Source organism: Polyodon spathula, chromosome 8 (genome assembly GCF_017654505.1).
Source record: "Polyodon spathula isolate WHYD16114869_AA chromosome 8, ASM1765450v1, whole genome shotgun sequence".
NCBI lineage: Eukaryota > Metazoa > Chordata > Actinopteri > Acipenseriformes > Polyodontidae > Polyodon > Polyodon spathula.
Window position 1 is genome coordinate 20,465,291 of NC_054541.1, and position 19,955 is coordinate 20,485,245.

Genomic DNA, 19,955 nt, shown 5'->3' on the forward strand with positions numbered 1-19,955 from the left:
TCAACAATAGCTTTCTTTTTGTCACTCTCCCATAAATGCCAGTTTTGTGAAGCACCCGGGCTATTGTTGCTGTATGCACGGTGTCTCCCAGCTCAGATGTGGAAGACTGTAACTCCTTTAGAGTTGCCATAGGCCTCTTGGTGGCCTGCCTGACTAGTGCCCTTCTCGCTTGGATACTCAGTTTTTGAGGACGGCCTGTTCTAGACAGATTCACAGTTGTGCCATATTCTCTCCATTTCTTAATAATGGACTTTACTGTGCTCCAGGGGATATTCAATGCCTTGGAAATGTTATTATATCCTACCCCTGATTGGTGCATTTGAAGAACCTTATTCCGGATTTGCTTTCAATTTTCCTTCGTCTTCATGATGTAGTTTTTGATAGGAAATGTACTAACCAACTGGGGGATCTCCCAGAGACTGGTGTATTTAACTAACTCCATTCAACTAATTATGTGACTTCTAAAGACAATTGGTTGCACTAGAGTTTATTTAGGTGTGTCATAGCAAAGGGGGTGAATACTTATGCAATCAATTATTTTCTGTTTTATATTTGTAATTAATTTAGAACAATTTGTAGGTTTCATTTTTCACTTTGACATTAGCTGAACAAGGCTGGGCGAGGCGCCACGCATCCGAGCGGAAGAACCACTGTGGCCAAGCTGGAACAAGGGGGGAGGAGCTGCCGTTCCATGTGGCCTGTTGGGAGGAGTTGACACTGCTGTTGCATGCCAAAATGGGAGGAGCCCTCGCTGCCCCCCCCCCCCCCCCCCCCCTCGTGAGCCACAGGGGGAGGAGCCATCGCTACCGTCCCAAGAGCAAGAAAGGGATGAGCTATCGCTGCCAAGGCTGTGGTAATGTTCATATATGGTATGTGTATTGATTTGGTTATTATCAAACAAACAAAAAAAGCCTTGCATGTTTTTTTGCCCCTCCCCAAATGTAAAACAAAAAAATCTCCGACATCATAGAAAAGCAGCATTTTTCAGTGTTAACATAGAAAATCAAATTGGTAAATGATACAAAAAGGCAGCCCAAGTCTGCTTTGCGTTCATACATATGTAAAGACCGGCCCTGGTCTGGGATTGCAGGCCCTGGGCCACATCGAAAGGGCGGCTTAAATCTAGGTTGGCCCTGGGCTGCCTTTTCTTTTTTGGAGTGTTCACATACGAGAAAAGGCAACCCTGAATCAGCCCTGTGCCGCTTGAATCGCAAGAGTGAATGGGGTCCGAAAAAACATAATCCTTGATTTTATATCTAGGCTTGAACCTTCAAAAACAACACCTGACTCCCCTCACATGAGATTATCAGAAACATGACTGAGGTAAGTCATCGAAATTTGACACCAAATCAAATTACCCTCCTGGTTGACCTTTTCAGGATCCTTCAGTTTATAAAGCTAATCAGCATGTTGACTGCCCATTGAACTTGGCTGCAGTCAAAAATACAAAAACACCTATACAATATTTCCATTACACACATTCATATATACACCATAAAGTCAAAGACAGTATCAGTTGTGAGAATTATTGTTATTGTTTGAGTATAGTGACAATATTTTTGCATAAAATGCGTAACAAAAAAGGAAAAATATATAAAATATTAAAATGTTTGCACAACTACAGTATACTGTATTGCATCCTATGATAAAAAAAACAAAACAAAAAAAAAAACATGTGGACTCCGATGGAGAATTGCTGGGAATTACGCTTCTACTTGCCATTTGCAGAAATCCCACAAATATATAAAAGGTCATTACCATTATTTTAAATGAAAAATATATATACAAAAATAGTAGGGCTGCCAATTAATTGCAGTTAACTTCAACGATTAGCGTGTACATTTTTTGGTCATTTTATTGTACATCTGTTTTGTTCCTGTGGCACCATCTTCATATACTTGAGTGCATGTCAGGGTTGAGTACTGGAATGCCAGGGAAAATGGGTGTAGACATCGTTTGAATATACATTACAATATACAGCACTCAAACTGAAGGACTTGTGAATGGGAAGTTTATTTTTTAAAAACTTTCAACCACTGAAGAGGACACGGTGGCAATGGTGGCCCATATCGGCCACAGCAGCTGCCTGTACGCACCCTGCCTAGTCAGCGAGGTCCAGTGCAAAACCCTGATGGATACTGGCTCCACTATCTCCTTCGTTTGTATGTGTCTGTCTCTGTACCGTACCGTCACTGGCCAGGTCAACCCCATGAGATCAGAGTGCTGTATCCTGGGGCTGGATCTGGCTGAGGTTGGGGCCACCCTCGACCTGTACAAGAAGTCCCTCCAAATCTGTCAGAGCTGCTTGGGACTGACCCCGGGGTAGGAGGAGGGGAAGGCCTGCCACACCAACGCTTCGACCGAAGAGGAGCATGGCCTGCTGGACATTGAGTGGTAGAATCTGGTCCCTCCCAGAAGCAGGTGATAGTGCAATTTCTTCACCCAGGATGTCCCATCCACAAGAAAAGCCAGTGAGGGCAGTAACCTCTCTCCGCATCCCACAGCACCCCCGTCTCAAGACTGTATGAGTGAATGAGAGTGGTTTTGTTGTATCTGGCAGTGCTTGCTTTATTAAACAGCCTTTAAAAGAGCTGTGTCTGCCTCTCCCGCTTCTGGTAATGAACCCATAACGGTGCCTATAAGTGCCAGCACTGTTACAGTATTAATCGTTTTTCTAAAAAAATAAAATTCCCTTTTGGCACTGGTTATTTATTAATATTAACAGACTTGTATTTTTTTACAATATTTTAAATTAATTTATTATATATTTTTTAATTAATTGTTCAATTAAAATTAAATTTAAATAAATATATTAATATATAAGTTATATATATATATAATATATATATATATATATATATATATATATATATATATATATATATATATAGATAGATAGATAGAGATAGAGAGAGAGAGAGAGAGAGAGAGAGAGAGAGAGAGATTTGATAATGATGTATACATTCCCTTTTATTTAAAAGCAACGTCATTTCACTCTTTTTTTAAACCCTAGTTTTTTCAGCTTTTCAATATTTCCACCAGTTTGCAAGATAACTACAAATCCCATCTTCCACACAGCGCACTCATGAAGAACATGCAGGGCGTTTTTCTTTGCAGGGCTGTTTGGTAGATTAAGTTTTTCAGTGACGTTTTAAACAGGAAAACACATTTGGAATTTAAGAACTACAAATCCCAGCTTTGGAGGAAACCTAACAGGAAGCAAGTGACGAGAGGTAAACAATGAAGGATTGTTGTTTTCAATAAGAATATTAAACCGTTTTACGCTCTGCGGATCTCTGGCATAATCATATTTTGCACATACTACATTGCTGGTCTCTGTGTGGGCAGTTATTTGTTGTTACTATTTAAAAATAATTAACATTTCTGCTGTTGACTAAATAAGAATTCGCTTCCTGGCCTGGTTTAGATAATAATTGAAACTGGTCTCCAAAATGGATGACAACAAGGTAAGAAGAATGGATTTACTTTAAAACTTGTAACATTGATATTCCACGTAGACTGTTGATAGTGCTGTACGGGTACAGTACATTTGAATGTGCCGTGTATAGCAAGGCGTTCTGGGCAAAGTAGTGTCCGCTGCTTGAGTTCTTTTTTCTTAGGTGTCCTGGTGATAATAAATGTTTACGTTTCTGGTTTGAAGCGACGTTTAATATTTTACATGTATTTGTAAGTATATGTAGTTGAACATTAAATGTAATTCTAGCTTTGATATAACTTATTTGTAGGGTTAGTTGGTAGTCCGCAGTGGAATGTGTTCCCCAAACTTAACTTCTCGTTAAGGTCAAAACAAAAGTACTACTACGGGGAGGATCACTTGGCTAAATGCATTATAAAATACAACGTGTAAGAGTAACATTAGTCAAAGAATATTCGTACTGCCCACATTGTAAAATTGACACAACACAATGTCAGTTACATTAGAATTGGAATATATGAGCCAAAAAATGGACACCAAAAAACTAGTAGAAACTAACTAAAACACAACTCTGGGAAAAACGATGGAATTTTGATGTTGAAAAGTGTATGCACCATATGTAAATACATTGTATATAGGCCAATATACTCAAATATACCACTCAAAACACATTACCCCCAGTGTACGATTACTAGTTGATAAGTATAGCAGTAGCAGGCACAGTTTCAATCAATTAATCAACATATTACTGAATATATTTTATAGTACAGAAATAGGCAGATATAACTAGAAGCAGCTTTCCTAGAACACTGCCAAAAATTTTTGAAAAATCAATATCACCAATGGAGGAAATAGAAGAGTATTTTATTTCAATGGAAATCTCAAACAGTAAAAAGCTGTGAGAGTGTATAAGCCTCAATATTTAACTATTTCTAAATATTTTCCAAAATATAACATTTTTAACAGCATTGAAAAAAAAAAGATACTGACAGCTGTGAAAATGCGAAATAGTAACCACAGTACCACTATGAAATGTATCTTTTTATGACTTCTGTCCGGACACTTGGCACTTCTTTTCCGGCACACTTGATAACTATGCTCATTACGTGTTTTGTTCTGCAACTTTTCCACATAATGCCTGTTGATGCAGAATCCAGTGTTAGAAAATTGGTACTTCCGCATTTCTTTCTTAATTTTTTTCCAGCACTGTGCTAGCCAGTCGACTCTTTTGTCCAGTCATATGTGGTGCACCCTCTGTTGTAATTCCAGTTAGTTTCTTCCAAGGTATTTCTGCACTTTCCATGGCTTCTTGAAGTTAAAAAAGTAATTTCCTGTGGTTGTGGTGTTCATGGAATCCACAGCACTTTAGAGTATTAACTATTTATTATAAACTGTCTTTCAGCTTTAACTGCAACCTATTAAATAAACAGCAATTGTATTTATTTATTTATTTATTTTTACATCAGACAAGGAATACTTGTTAAAATTAAAAGGTGAGCAGTGCAGTTTCACTTTGCATTGCTTCTGCCTGTCCCCTGCTGAGGGCTGTGTCTCTGGATCATTTTCAGTCAATGTAAGCCACCTCTACCTTCACAATAAGATACTGACTACAAGATACGCTTCGACTGTTGGGGCTTTTGATATCACGGTGGTCACGGGTAAGCCTCTGACATTGTCTTGCACATTAAATTATCCCTCACAATACATGTAATGTGCACGGTATGGTATGTAAATTGGCCAATACCGTTGAAATTGGGTAAATGGGGCATTAAATTTATATTTTATCGCTCATTATTTTACTTGCGCACTAACTCTAAATGTAGTGCCCTTTCGTAAATAAGGCAGGAAGTTATTTAGAGTTTGGTGTATCATGCAAGAAACACATTATTTAAAGATGTATGTAAATACATTTGAAATATCTGTTTCATTTTTAGATACTCAAACTGAAGATGTTAAGATACAGCAGTCTCCGTGTATAGGAACACATCCTAAGAACACTTTGCCTAAAGAAACGTCCTTGTGGTGACACTGATTTTTCCCATTGTAAATGCTCTGGCTGAAGGAACAGGAACTTTGCTTAAAAGAACATATTTTTGGCACTGCTAGCGAATTGTTCACAACATGTACAGTACTGTTTTGTAACCTGATAACTGGCCATCATCATCAAATTAAATTTAAATGGTTTATTCAATCTTTTCAGATGTCACTTGTCATCACGAGAGTTTTGAGACACACTGATTGGTTTATTAAAACTTTCCATTACCACCGGCTTATCATTTAATTGTTTTGTATCCTGATTTCCATGAGTGCACCTCATTGCTACAAAATGCCATGTAAACAAACGGCAAAATGCGCTGCTGTTTAGTTTTAGGAAAAGGGGTATGTTCATTACATCGGGAACTGTTAATACAGTAATCAACACCATTTATTTTGGGACTTAAAAAACATTGGCAGATTTAGACCAATTAATTTTGTAACCAGACCAGGCACTAAATTCACCAAACGCTGACAGAATTGAGAGGAGAGAGTGTTAGTGATCTCTGGAATATTTGCATTTTTATTAATCTGTCGTGTAAATGCATTTTTTTCAGGTTGCTTTAGCCTATGAAGCTGCTCTGCATTTGTACAGTACACGTCTCTGACAGCCTATTCAGGATTAATATAAATATGTCATTTTCCTTCTGTTGGGGAAAATACTATCATTTGTTTGCTCATATTAATAATGACATCTGTAAAATGCACAGAATTGCATCATAACTATATAAAATGCATGTTCTTGTTGATGTGTATCTGTTGCTGACTGCTGCAGTCATAAATGTACGATACTGCTGCAGTTGCTTTCCTTGACCACAAGCATTAGAGTGGGGTGAAAGTACAGTTAAGATCGAGTGAAAGCTGCAGGAAAGCAGCATGGTTGTGGTAGAGTGAGCTAGCGTGAATTCCGCTACTTTCACGTTGCATGTACTGTGTTACGTATTATGTACAGCTATGGGCACACCAAAGTTCTGAGACTGATGATGGACAGGGTCTGTTTGGTTTTGTAATTTTCAATAATAGTATTCTAATTTGTTTGAACGAACTGCGCATTCCCAGATTACATTTTTAAAACCTTAATGTCTCTTTTAAAATTATTATATATATATATATATATATATATATATATATATATATATATATATATATATATATATATATATATATATATATATATTTTTTTTTTTTTTTCACTTTGGATTGCCTTTTGGACAGTCTTTGCTGAATGTCATGTTTATACACTGAACAAAAATATAAACGCAACATGCAACAATTTCAAAGATTTTACTGAGTTAGTTCATAAAAGGAAATCAGTCAATTGAAATAAATTCATTAGGCCCTAATGTGTGGATTTCACATGACTGGGAATACAGATATGCATCTGTTGGTCACAGATACCTTGAAAAAAAAAGGTAGGGGCGTGGATCAGAAAACCAGTCAGTATCTGGTGTGACCACCATTTTCCTCATGCAGCGCAACACATCTCCTTCACATAGAGTTGATCAGGCTGTTGATTGTGGCCTGTGGAATGTTGCCCCACTCCTCTTCAATGGCTGTGCGAAGTTGCTGGATATTGGCAGGAACTGGAACACGCTGTCATACACGTCGATCCAGAGCATCCCAAACATGCTCAATGGCTGACATGTCTGGTGAGTATGCAGGCCATGGAAGAAATGGGACATTTTCGGCTTCCAGGAATTGTGTAGAGATCCTTGCGACATGGGGCCGTGCATTATCATGCTGAAACATGAGGTGATGGTGGTGGATGAATGGCATGACAGTGGGCCTCGGGATCTCGTCACGGTATCTCTGTGCATTCAAATTGCCATCGATAAAATGCAATTGTATTCGTTGTCCATAGCTTATGCCTGCCCATACCATAACCCCACCGCCACCATGGGACACTCTGTTCACAACGTTGACATCAGCAAACCGCTCGCCCACACGATGCCATACATGCTGCCTGCCATCTGCCCGGTACAGTTGAAACCGGGATTCATCCTTGAAGAGCACACTTCTCCAGCGTGCCAGTGGCCACTGAAGTCGGTTACGATGCCGAACTGCAGTCATGTCAAGACCCTGTTGAGGACAATGAGCGCGCAAATGAGCATCCCTGAGACGGTTTCTGACAGTTTGTTCAGAAATTCTTCGGTTGTGCAAACCCACAGTTTCATCAGCTCTCCGGGTGGCTGGTCACAGACGATCCCGCAGGTGAATAAGCCGGATGTTGAGGTCCTGGGCTGGAGTGGTTACACGTGGTCTAAGGTTGTGAGGCCGGTTGGACATACTGCCAATTCTCTAAAACAACATTGGAGGCGGCTTATGGTAGAGAAATGAACATTCAGTTCTCTGGCAACAGCTCTGGTGGACATTCCTGCAGTCGGCATACCAATTGCACGCTCTCTCAAAACGTGAGACATCTGTGGCTTGTGTGTTGTGTGACAAAACTGCACATTTTAGAGTGGCCTTTTATTGTCCCCATCACAAGGTGCATCTGTGTAATTATCATGCTGTTTAATCAGCTTCTTGATATGCCACACCTGTCAGGTGGATGAATTATCTTGGCAAAGGAGAAATGCCAACTAACATGGATGTAATAAATTTGTGCACAAAACGCAGTTTGGTGCTACCTTTATAATTTATTTTGATTACATCACATCAACCAAAAGAATACAAGACAATTATATTGTTTGTGACTACTTTGTTTTAGATGGTGGGAGGCAAAGTGAAGAAGCCAGGAAAGCGAGGACGTAAACCAGCCAAAATCGACCTAAAGGCGAAATTAGAGAGGAGTCGACAGAGTGCACGAGAATGCAGGGCAAGGAAGAAGCTACGCTACCAGTACCTGGAGGAACTGGTCTCCAGCAGAGAGAGAGCTATCTGCGCACTTCGAGAAGAGCTGGAAATGGTAAGTTCATAGAAAAAAAAATATTGGGATATTACCACCAGTGTGACTGCTTTACCAGAATTAGTTTGGGCAGAATGCATTTGAAACACATGTTACACATTGGTCCTTGTATAGCTCCATGGTACTGCAGGGGGTTATCAGTGTGTGTTGGTTTAAACTGTACCAGTGTTGTCCAGTAGAAATCACGGACGAGCCACAGGTCTGCACATGCACTAATTTTACTTGCACAATACAGATAAATGCACTTCAACATTGTAAAAAAACAAAACAAAAAAAAACTAGAATTGTCTGTATTGTAAAACGTGGCAGGTCAAGATCAAGGTAATTTTTGGATAGGGCATACTTGGTTTCCTTTACAGGTTCTATAGTAAACATCACTTTATCTGCAGTGTGTAAGGAGCTATATACTGACACAACAGTAAATTGTCCAGTTTGACCATGAATGACAAGTCAAAAGTCAGACTCCAAGACATTTTTGGAAAGGTCTTACTTGCTTTCCTATAAGTGTTCAATAGTAAACATGAGTCTATCTGCAGTCTGTAAGGAGTATACACCATATTTCACTTATTCATTATATAGAGCCAGTTGAGAGCTACCAGCATGCACAAAGATATAGTGCAATAACTGTGCTGAATATCGGGTTGAGCAGTTGAAAGCTGTAGGAGATACATTGAGAAAAATGTGTCGGAAACAAGAATAATAAAGAAACCGAGAGAAAACAACCTCTGCGTTTTATAACGCAGACAAACATGTTATATATAACACAAATCTGGGACCCATTTTTGATAACATGGTCAAGCGCAACGTCATTGTCTCCCAAAAAATTAACATTTTAACTATCGTTGAGCGTCTTTTTTTTTTCTTTTTTTTTGTCTTATGCAAATCATTATTAGCGGCATCTCATTATATCAACTGAATTACCTTATTATATAAAACCTAGACAAAAAGCAATACAACAATAATAGGATAATTGTCCTGGTTGTAAAATTTAAAAAAAAGTTACTGTTGAAAGCTGTCTTATTGATTCAGTATGAAGTGATTTTGCTAATAGTAGGGACCCCTAAACTACATTGTATTCAATAATACATACCTTATATGCCATTCCCATTAATGGGTGGTTTTAGAGTGAACTCATGCATTTACAAAGATGTGTCCTCTTTCCACAAAAACAAATTGTTTTAAAGTTAGAAAATAAAAATACTTGGACAGCCTACAAAAAATGTGTATATGTAATACAATGTCTTTTATAGTACACAATTTATATCAATACATAAAAATAAAAAAAAGGCGAACCCTGATCTGTCTCGCAGTAGTGGCAACTGGTGCGTCTCCCAGTGTTCCCTAAAAGCCTCATGTTCTCTGTGACAGGATAGACGTCAGACCAGAAAATGAATGGACACAAGGCAGTACATGCAGGGAAATGAAACGCTGGCTGCGCTCAAGGTTTATTAAGTAGTAACAGTTTTTAAATAAACAAAACAAAATAGCTTGATGGCCAAAATAAGCAAACAAACGGAATACAAGCACCCTCAGGATGGTGGGAAAACAGGTAAGCAGCATGGATCGTCCTCTCAGCTCACCTCTAACACTCTCCTCCCAACTTTACGAATGCCGATGTGCCCTTTATATATGCAGCCATCTCCAAAATCAACAAAAATTCAATTAAAATACGTACAAGTTTAATAAATCTGTGTGGCTGTCAGCTAATTCAATAATCATCTAGCTGATCAGCCATGCGTTCACACCAGAACACACAAAACAATAACATATAATGGCAGACGGCATTTCCACCCATGATACATTTAAACAATAATAAGGGCGTTTCGCCGTCATATATTATAAAAATAAGGTGACCAGATTAAGTCCTGAAACTGGGACAGTATGTAAATATTGTGAATAACTTCCAAAATGTAAGCAACGGGGAAGATCTCTAATTTTTCAAATACATTAGTGTGCCGTGATTAATAGATACTAGGATTTTTTTCGGCCACTTTCTACTATTAAACTAATACTATCAAAGCGCTTTGTGATGGTGTTCCACTATGAAAGGTGCTCTATAAAATCAAGATTGATTGATTGAAGGTGATGAAATGTGTTAAAAATCCTTTTTTGACAGCTTTTGTTTAGAAGCTGCCCTGATTGCAGAAACAGGAATTTCCTTCTGAAGTAGTTAATAAGTATGGTAAATAGTAAACCAGTTGGCAGACCCTTTACTTTTCTCTGAATAGTTGTATTTCCAAATTTCCCCATTAACATTCTGTAAGCTGACGGGCATCGCTTAAAATGAAAAGGAACTTGTAAAAATGTGTTATAGGCTGAGACATGGATCAATGTATAATAAGATTAAATTGTATTCCTGTTATGATCAGATTAAATGTTTGCCACTTCTTAGGAAAGGAATACTGTTTAATCTTCGTTAACAAAAGCATAAGCATTAGCCTGTTTAAAATGCGCAGAGAAGTTTTCAGATTGTCAGGAGACACTTTTTCATTATCATTGATTGGTACTGAAAAATATATCATCAGGGATACTAGAAACAGATTTTCTATGCTGTTGGAGAAGGAACTCAATTTTAGCCTTATATTTCAATTGCGGAATAACGCAGATTATTTTCTTTTTTTGTTTTTATCGGATAATTATTATTTTTTTTTTATTGGACTGGGACTGAGGTTTACGCACTGGTACCATACAGACCCAGTGCTATAGTCACTGAACCGACCCGGTAACGTAACGTACCAATCTGGTGCTAAACTCACCGAAGCGGTACTGTCCCAGTTCCAATCTGCTACCGACCGGTGCTTACATCCCTGGTCCTGTACCAAGGCAGTCTTGTTCGGGTCTTGACCCGCCCCTTTGCAGCAACTCTACATTGTTTGTTTGTTTATTTATTTATTTGTTTATTTCTAAAAATTTACTAGTCTCCATTTTTTAGACCCCAGTTTTCTCCCCAATTTAGTGTGCCCAATTATTATCTGTATCCTCGGCTGAATTGGTTTGAGCCTACTCAGCTTAAAGCTGGCTTGAAGCTTTATACCTCTGGACAGCAATTCGATTCTCTATCCTGCAATAAACGAAATCAAAGAAAGTTCTGTGTTCAGGACTCCTGCTTATAGGATAAAGAAATGTCTGCAAGTCGGTTTATTTACACGTCAAAAGCCATTCCCGGCTTTGAAACAAGCTTCTGCTTTCAGTCATGAAACCACAGCTTATTGAAAGACTATGTTGGCCATCAGGTGAAGTATTCAACTAAGAAGAAACACACCAGAAGAGTGTGAAACCCCAACTTGGGTTTCAAGATTTGTTGGCAACAAAGTGAATAACTGAACAACAACGGAAGATTTCTTCGGAGTAAATTTTCAGTACATTTCCCTTATAAAACTAAAGTAATTAACTGTAGTTGCAAACACATAAAGTTGATTAAAATAGGTATGCTAATTTGCGCTTTTAATGGGTGTATGAAAAACCTCAAAGTTTGAACCTTATTAAAAGTAATTATAAGCTGCTTAAAGTGCTTGTTCTGAAAGTATAGTTGTTATTGAAAAATTATAGTCCAGAATTATCTGTGACTGACAAGATGGCTTTGTGGTGACGTCAGACCCGGTAGAAGTAGCATGCACTGACAGCACTGGTTTATGAATGAATGTGCTGGTGCACAGATTTATTGAACAATAAAAAGGTTTAAACAAAACAGAAGCAAACACTGAACTCAAAGTAAAATGGCACGGTGGCCAAAACAAAACAGGTGTCGTGCTGGTGTATAATCAGCACGCATAGCAATTGTTATGTTTAAGCTTTTACTTTCTCTTTGTCATGTTTCATTCCACCTCTGAACACACTCAACGTTCAGTCAAAGCTGCATGTTTTTATGTTGTGGTAGAGTGATTAACTGGCTGTTAATTACCTAATTTATTGCTCTGCCACATTTGGCACAGGGTTTCTCATATGCGTGATCAACAGCCAGTTTGTCAATAATCACTCGTTGTTGACCATGGGTTCTCATGGTTATATCTGGATGGGACATTTTAACCCTATCCAGGCTGTAAAATAATGATAAAACAGCTTGTTTTTACACACAAACAATACATTTTAAATAATAATTCAACAAATAATATAATACACCCACTGGTGAGGTGTACCCTGTCACACTTCTCCCCCCTTGTGCGTAGCACACATGGCCTCAAAGGCCACTCCCCCCCCCCCCCCCCCCCCCTTAAAGGCCCAAAAGTCTTGGTCAGGGTCCTGGGCCAGTTACGGAGGCATCACTGGGCCCATGGGCGGTAATGTTTTCAGCGTCAATGCTGTCAACAGTGAAGAGGAAAATTATTTCATTCTGACGAACTTTAAATCTGGTGTGTTACGTGTGCACACTGCATTTCTATATACATTTAATTGAACGCGAGGTGCCTTTGAGACTGTAGCAAGCAGTGATTGCGTCAGCTGCAGCTGGCCCTTTAGGCTTGTGAACAACAGTGTTCCCCCATCCCCAGGACACCAACTTTGATAACTCTTAGTCTGTCTCTGTTCTGATTCTGTCTTGTGCTGTGATAACGGAGGATTGCCTGAGACAGGAGAGAAGTTACACCACAGTCGACACGCCATCAGATCAAAGGATTTACACCCTGGCCCCAGGACAATTGGTTCTGGTTGGCTCCAGCGCAGCTGGAACCACATGTAATGAACAAAAGGCCTTATCACAAACTTCTCTGACATTCTAGCTAGAGACACACACTATCTTGTAACACTCTGTATAAAATATAATGTAACCCTTCTTTCTACAGCAGTCTCTGTAGACTCTTCCCTTGTATACATTGATTAAAATATCTAGAGCGGATAATAAACCTGAATCCTGAGTCTCTGGCTAGCTGAGAATAAATCCACTACAACAGAAATACTGACAGTGCCACGGCTGTTTCCTCCAGCCGGGCACTCCTGACAGTGGCAATGCTGGCAGCGGCAATGCTAACAGTGGTAAGGCTGGCTCCTCTAGTATAGGAGGTCCTGGCAGCGGAAATGCTGCCAATGGCAACGCTGGCAGAAAAGGCTGACAGTGGTGTGGCATACTCCGCCAGTGGCCACAGCAAATCCCCAGGCGATAGCAAGCTGGCTACCCTGGGCATTGCAGGCTCAGCAGCCATAAGAGGTGCTGGATCGGGCAGGAGTTGAACCTTGGGAGGCGATGGCAGGCTCATCAGGCAGTCTTCCTCTGGCAATGGAGGCGACCAACAAGTGGTCTCCCTCTAGCGGTGGAGACGGGAGCAGCAGGTAGTCTCCCCTAGATGCATTGTATTTGTACTAATTAGAGATAGATGCAGATAAACTGTCTGTGTAGCTAAGCTAGGGAACTGCTAGCAGAGTGACATCATTACATGCTAAGAAGCAAGGATTCGAACCAGATTTATTTCCATTCCAACATCTGATTTTGTTCCTTTCCAGTTTGAATGAAATTAAATGCCCATGCATTCAGCTGAACTGAAATATTTATCACTCAAAGTGGCTGTTTCCTTGCTATCACCTCCACAAAGTGGATGAGTGAGGTGCAGACATTCTCCATAGTGAAAGCCGCCTTAATTTTTAGAGGCCAGAACAAAGGACAGACAATCTTGGCATTCCATGTCAACCTGTCTGTGGAATTGGAGGCTTTCCTTCCTTCTTTCCAGTCTGACAGGCAGTGGTAGCTCAATACACTCTGCCCTGTGCGAGCCCTGGCGTACTAAGTTGACAGGTCCAAAAAGTTTGAGACAGTCTGAAAAATGTGCCTGTTATGGGGAGAAGTCCCATGGTCAAGCCCTGTCTAAGTAGAGTCTGTCCAAATGGATAGTCAGAACTCCCTCATTTCTTTAGCCCTAGCTACTTGTTACTGGAGTTCCATACTGTAACGCACAAGGCAGTCTCTCGGCTCAGCCTTGTAGCATTCCAGTCATTCTGCAATATTGCCCTTGCGACAGCTTGGGTATACTCACTCTTTAGATAATGGTTACATTTTCTACTTGAAAGGCAATATTAGGTTATTATCATAACCCTGTTTTCCTGAAATAGAAACAACTATTAGCCTAAAAGGTCATTGCGTCCATGATTGCAGCAAGCTTAAAGGAAAAATAGCGCTTAGATCTGCACGCACAGACTTTGTCTATCCTTGGAGGCGGGCATGACATCATCACAGGCTTGGCTGAGCAGTTTTGTTATATAATATTCAGGTTTCAGGGTCTTTAGATACTCATTAGGTAAAGGTTACGTTTCTAATAATCTAACGTTTTATATAATCTCTGTTTTTATTTCAGTACAAGCAGTGGTGCTCTGCAATGGATCAGGGCAAAATCCCATCAGAAATCAAGGCATTGCTGACAGGGGACGAGTATAACAAAGCACCACAAAGCACAAGCAAGCCACCCAAAAATGGAAAGAACAATGGAAACAACAATATTCTATGTAAGTATTTATTCTGCTTGAGTAAGTCCACCTCACTTGCTACACAGTTGAATATGTGTTTAAATGCACTGGGCCACATGCATAAAAACTGCTTGAAAAGAATGCTGTTGAGCTTAAATTGCTTTATGAAATAAATAGATGGCATTATTCAATTGGGGATAGTATTCAGCAGGCTTACAGTCGTGCCACAATAAATTTCAAATGACCAGTACAGTAGAAAAAATTTAAATAAATTGTACGCTTTGTTTTTCTGGAATTGTTGTTTGGTTGATTTGACACTAAATTAGTTTTTTTTTTTTTTTTTTTTTTTTTTTTAAAGTATAAACTGTTCCTCAAAAGTAACCATGTATGTTTCATACAGATGGGAAAAGATGATAAAACGTCACTAGTAGACCAACTGTTGTGTTAAGAACTAGTATGGTAATTTTAAAAAAGATACTGCCTGGAGATTACTCTAATTGTATAACTAAAAAGTATAACCAAAAATTTAAAAGTTTGAATTTATTGCAAACATAGAAAGTAGTGTATATGTTTGTGTTCTTTTTTTCCTTTTGGACCCTCACTATAACACCACCCTCGCTTATTGCCCGTTTTTGCCCATGGCCCTAACAGGTGGTATAAAAAGGGTTGACTGTAGAACATTTTCAACATAAAATGGATTTTGGGAGTTGAAAACAGGCTGATTTCCCACATCTGAGAGCGGATTCACGGAACAGCCAAATACTGCACTGGCACTTGATACCAAGGGAGGAGCTTATTTTTGTGCAGGAAATGATCCTACTCAGGTTTTGCGGTCTTCAAGAGAAGCAGACCAATAAATTCAGAGGCTGTTTTCACATCGATGGCCAGTAACTGTCATAATGTCCTTAGATTGTAAACCAGCATTAGATTATAAGTAGACTAAACTACTTCATTGTCAGTTTGTGCAGTGCCGCAGCCCTTCCCATCCGCGGCGAGCACAATGGAATTCTGTGCTGAACCCGACCTTGTTTAAAAGCCCAAAGGTTGTGTAAGAGGAGGGCAGAAGAGTTTTAAATATGTTTCTGAAATTGGATGGTAGTGGTGAGATGTATCTGTTATGTCTAATTTAAACATTGCATACTCACTAGTCAGTTTTATTAAGTGATATTTAGTTTAATAAGTAGATGCCGCTGCTACATATATGTTAGATGCTATTGCTTACCTCAGAGTTTTCTTTGTTCTGTTCTGTGACTAAATACCACAGTATATGTGCCATTTCTTCTGTGATTCTCAGTGACAGAGAAGAAAAAAAAACATAGGTTGGTTGATTTAAATGCTGTTTCAGTTGTATGTTGACATTTTTACCTATAGAAATACTATTTAGATAATTGTTACTATTAAGGCGTAATAATATTAGTAGATCAGGTAAGTAAGTTGGTCTATGACATCATAGCCGTGCGATAAGACAGTTATTACCGCATGGTCATGTGATCTCATTCAGAACTGTGAAAAATTATTGAGAGATTAGTTCAGATGTTGTAGATCCTACCAAAGTTTTCGTACACCATTGCTGGTAGTGTCACGTGAGCTGATCAGTGTGTTGATGTAAATAAATCCTGTACGTCTGCGGGGTGTAACAACTTCAACCTCCATCTCAATCACCTGCCACTCAGCAGCGAGTGCTCGCACCCACACGGCAGACGGCTACTCTGTCATGAGCATTAGTACCCTGGATCTTTCTAAACAAGGGATTTAGGGGAGCTCCCTAATTTAAAGCTGAACTCAAAACAAATGTACTAAAGACAAACGACATGTGAAATTATTCACAGCACAGCTAAATCAAAGCCTTTCAGTTGCCAAGCCAGCAGATTGAGTTGTTAACCCCGAGTTAACATGTGCGTTTGTTAGTGAACACTGTTTGCCGTTTGCCATTACTCCAGATCTAATTGATTTCCACAAGTTAGCTGCAGAGGATAAAGAGCTCAGTGAACTTCACATGTCAAGGAAGTGTGGAACATACAGAAACACACATGGGTTGGCAAAGACTTAACAGAATTATGCAGCGCTTTAAAGAAGACTTATTTTTAATTTAATATTGATGAAGTAGCCAACCTTTCCATGAACAAGATCATACATATTCAAGTTCAACTAAACTTTGGCACGGAGGAGTAATCCATACCTCCTTATATGGCTGGTAAATGTTTTTCAATTAAAATAGAAATCATGCAAGTGTATATTATTCACAACAACAATACACTTCCATGGATTCATACTATCATTATGAATCATTATTATTAGTGAAACATGTCTTCCTACAAGTAAAAGAAAATCAAAAGAATATTCAGCCTTCAATTTTAGATTGGTGAGAATATTCTGCTGTGAAGCACTGCACTGTGCTGCTGCTTTTTGTCTTCAATATAAAAAATAAGTAAAAATATATTGATTAGTCTAGTTTTAGAATCGTCTAGTTTAAAAACTTCACTGTTATTCCTGTAGATAACCTGTGGCGTCATACTAAGTTTATTAGTTACATTATTATTGTACCCTGATTCAGTGCTGCTAGAATTAGGACCAGTATTATTTATTTTTTTATTCCTTTGGATTTGGGGCTGGAGTGAAAGGTCATTACTTGGAGAGGTAGTTTGAGGAGTGGCCTCAGGGGATAGGATAGGAAAGGAAAGAGGTTACTGACTGGCAGGCACCTTCTTGGCCAGAGGAGAGAGAGCGGCCTCGAAGGCAGGCTGTTCAGCAGCCTCAGGAATCAGAAAACACGTGATAGATTGGCTCAGAGGAGCCCACGACAGGCTCTACAGAGTGGCAGTTGTGCAGGATGCAGTAATTTTGTATTGTATTCTTATTGCAGAAAAGTTATAATGTTTATATATGTTAAGGGTGAAACCCGGTGGTCTGGAGAGTCTAGTTTTGCCTGGGCCAATCTAGTTTCGCCAAGGGCTTCTGGGCTAGTTCCGAAGTTACCACTTTTTCTCGGGACTCGCCTGCGTCAAACGCAGACCAACACGCACGAGGGATCCATCGCTCAGAAACAGCAAAAGCGACCACATTCTGAGGGAACACTTGCAGTCACCCTAATGTTTTGTAGAGAAATAATAAAAGTTGTTTCTCCTTGTGACTTTGTAGTGCTGTATGCATGAATAAACAGCCATTTTTTTAATCATGTTCTGTTTACTTGCTGTTCATTTCTCAAACCTAAACCAAAAGATAATTGAATTGTATACCAATATATAATTGTTTATACTATGTGTTTTATTTTTCAGAAGGAAGATGTTTTTCATCAAAGGAATTGTGAAGAAAGATTCTGGCATATACAGTATTTGGGTAAAAAAAAAAAAAAAAAAAAAGACAAAATGCTTCCATATTTTATATTAGATAATATATGTATATGGGATAATGCAATGTCTACTATCTTTAGTAGATTGCATGGTAATGTGTTTAATGCTGCTGAAGTTTGAAATGTTGTCATTTATTGTGTTCTGCTATAATGAATGTGATTTAAAAGGAGTATTTCTTACTGTTTAAAAGCCTGTTTTTGGCCTTTCATAGGTACCATTTTCACTTCTCCCTCCAGCTGTCTAAGTACTGGCACCCCTGTATTACTAGCTGGAGTTTCTTTTATTTTCACTAAATACAATATCAAGCTGGAACAAGGTCTGCAGTAGAGGTGTTAATATCAGCTGCTCTTTAGATCATTAAAATAGACCAAAGCAGTGAGTATAAAGCTACTGTTCCAGATGTACCACATTGCTTACAGATCCATTATGAACCAGATCAGGTTTGCTTTTCCACATGTACTTGTGTAGTTGTCCTGTCAAGATCATTTGACCAGCCACAACTACAAGATTACTTGATCATATATAAGTGGTAAACAGCTTAAGTTTTATATTATTGAATAAAATACATCTCCACATTGCTCTATTAGTTCAAAAACAGTGGCAACTTTAAATATTTCTTTAACAGGGGGATAGGTGGTGCTGTGCCTTTGAGAATATAAGTAAGGTAACACTTACAATGATATTAGATTGTTCAAAAGTTTGAAGCATTCCAAAACAACGGTACTGTCTTGTGTGGTCTGTTTGGGGCTGTAGTTTTAAAATAAACCCACAAATGAGTTTATGTTTATGTAGAAGGCAGGGTTTGACCACAATTTCTGGTCAGGGTTTGACCACAATTTCTGGTACCTGGTGTTACAAAAGTTCCCTGCAAACTGACATATCTGAATGCATTGACATCACCTATAACTGATCAATAGCACCCAGGGGCCAAATTACAAGAGCCAGAATGTACTAACTACAAGTGCTCTCCTAACTTATTTTCCTATCTTAATTTCAGATAGGACATAGCATATTACAGAACGTTCCTAATTTGCTCATTTCCTAAGTTTCTTTTCCTAACATTTAGAACTTGGGAACCTTTCCTATCTGTTAGAAAAATAATATTTTTAGTTTGCAAGATCTGAACAACCCATACAAAAAACAAAAGAAAAAATGATGCCCATTTATTAATGTTGTTGTGCTTTAGATTTTAAGTTTTGTATTGCACAAATATTTCTGCACGTTTAGGTCTTATTATATACAGCATATTCTATAGTGAAACATAATGACCCATTAGTATATTTGGGCTACGTGTAACGTCTCGAATTAGCCCCACCTCCTGAGGTGGTGGTTCATGTTATGTATGGGACAGCATGGAGTTGGAGTTTGACGCACTCACAAGTTACTGTAGGTGATTATGATTATCGATATTTGAAACTTTACTGAGTAATAAGATATTAAGTATTCTGTGTTGATTCTGTCGTGTTTCTGTATTACGCAGTGAGACGCTCTATTGAACTATAACCAGCGGCTCATATATTTAATGTAACTGTACACACTTTCTCACACCGGAGGCACGAACATATAACAGTACTGTTATTATCATCAGCTTTACTTTAGCCAGTGAGATATTGTTGTGTGTTGGCATTCCTAATTAAAATAAAATTGTGTTCATGACTGAAATTGAACAAGAATGGCTTTTTTTTTTTTTTTTTTTTTAAATAACATTATTTATGTGTTGTTGTTAACTAGACTTTTTTGTAGATTTTTCAGCAATCACATCCTTATTCTTTTCCCGAGTAAAGTTTTGAGCCCTGTGTTCCTTTGCCACAACTCAATCAAGTTTAAATGCCATAATTTA

At 38.7% G+C, this 19,955-nt stretch overlaps 1 protein-coding gene across 2 annotated transcripts; it reads left to right on the forward strand.

Moving 5' to 3' along the window:
* Positions 1 to 3,152: 3,152 nt before the first annotated feature.
* Positions 3,153 to 18,929, forward strand: LOC121319575 (cAMP-responsive element-binding protein-like 2). 2 transcript variants are annotated; one of them, XM_041257154.1, is made up of 4 exons: positions 3,153 to 3,233; positions 8,181 to 8,378; positions 14,657 to 14,804; positions 18,041 to 18,929. In XM_041257154.1, coding segments are annotated over exons 2-4 (348 nt in total). In that variant the 5' UTR covers positions 3,153 to 3,233; the 3' UTR covers positions 18,043 to 18,929. The 2 variants fall into 2 exon arrangements, with proteins under 2 accessions (XP_041113088.1, XP_041113087.1); XM_041257153.1 differs by lacking the exon at positions 3,153 to 3,233 and adding an exon at positions 3,240 to 3,467.
* The last annotated feature ends 1,026 nt before the right edge of the window (positions 18,930 to 19,955 follow it).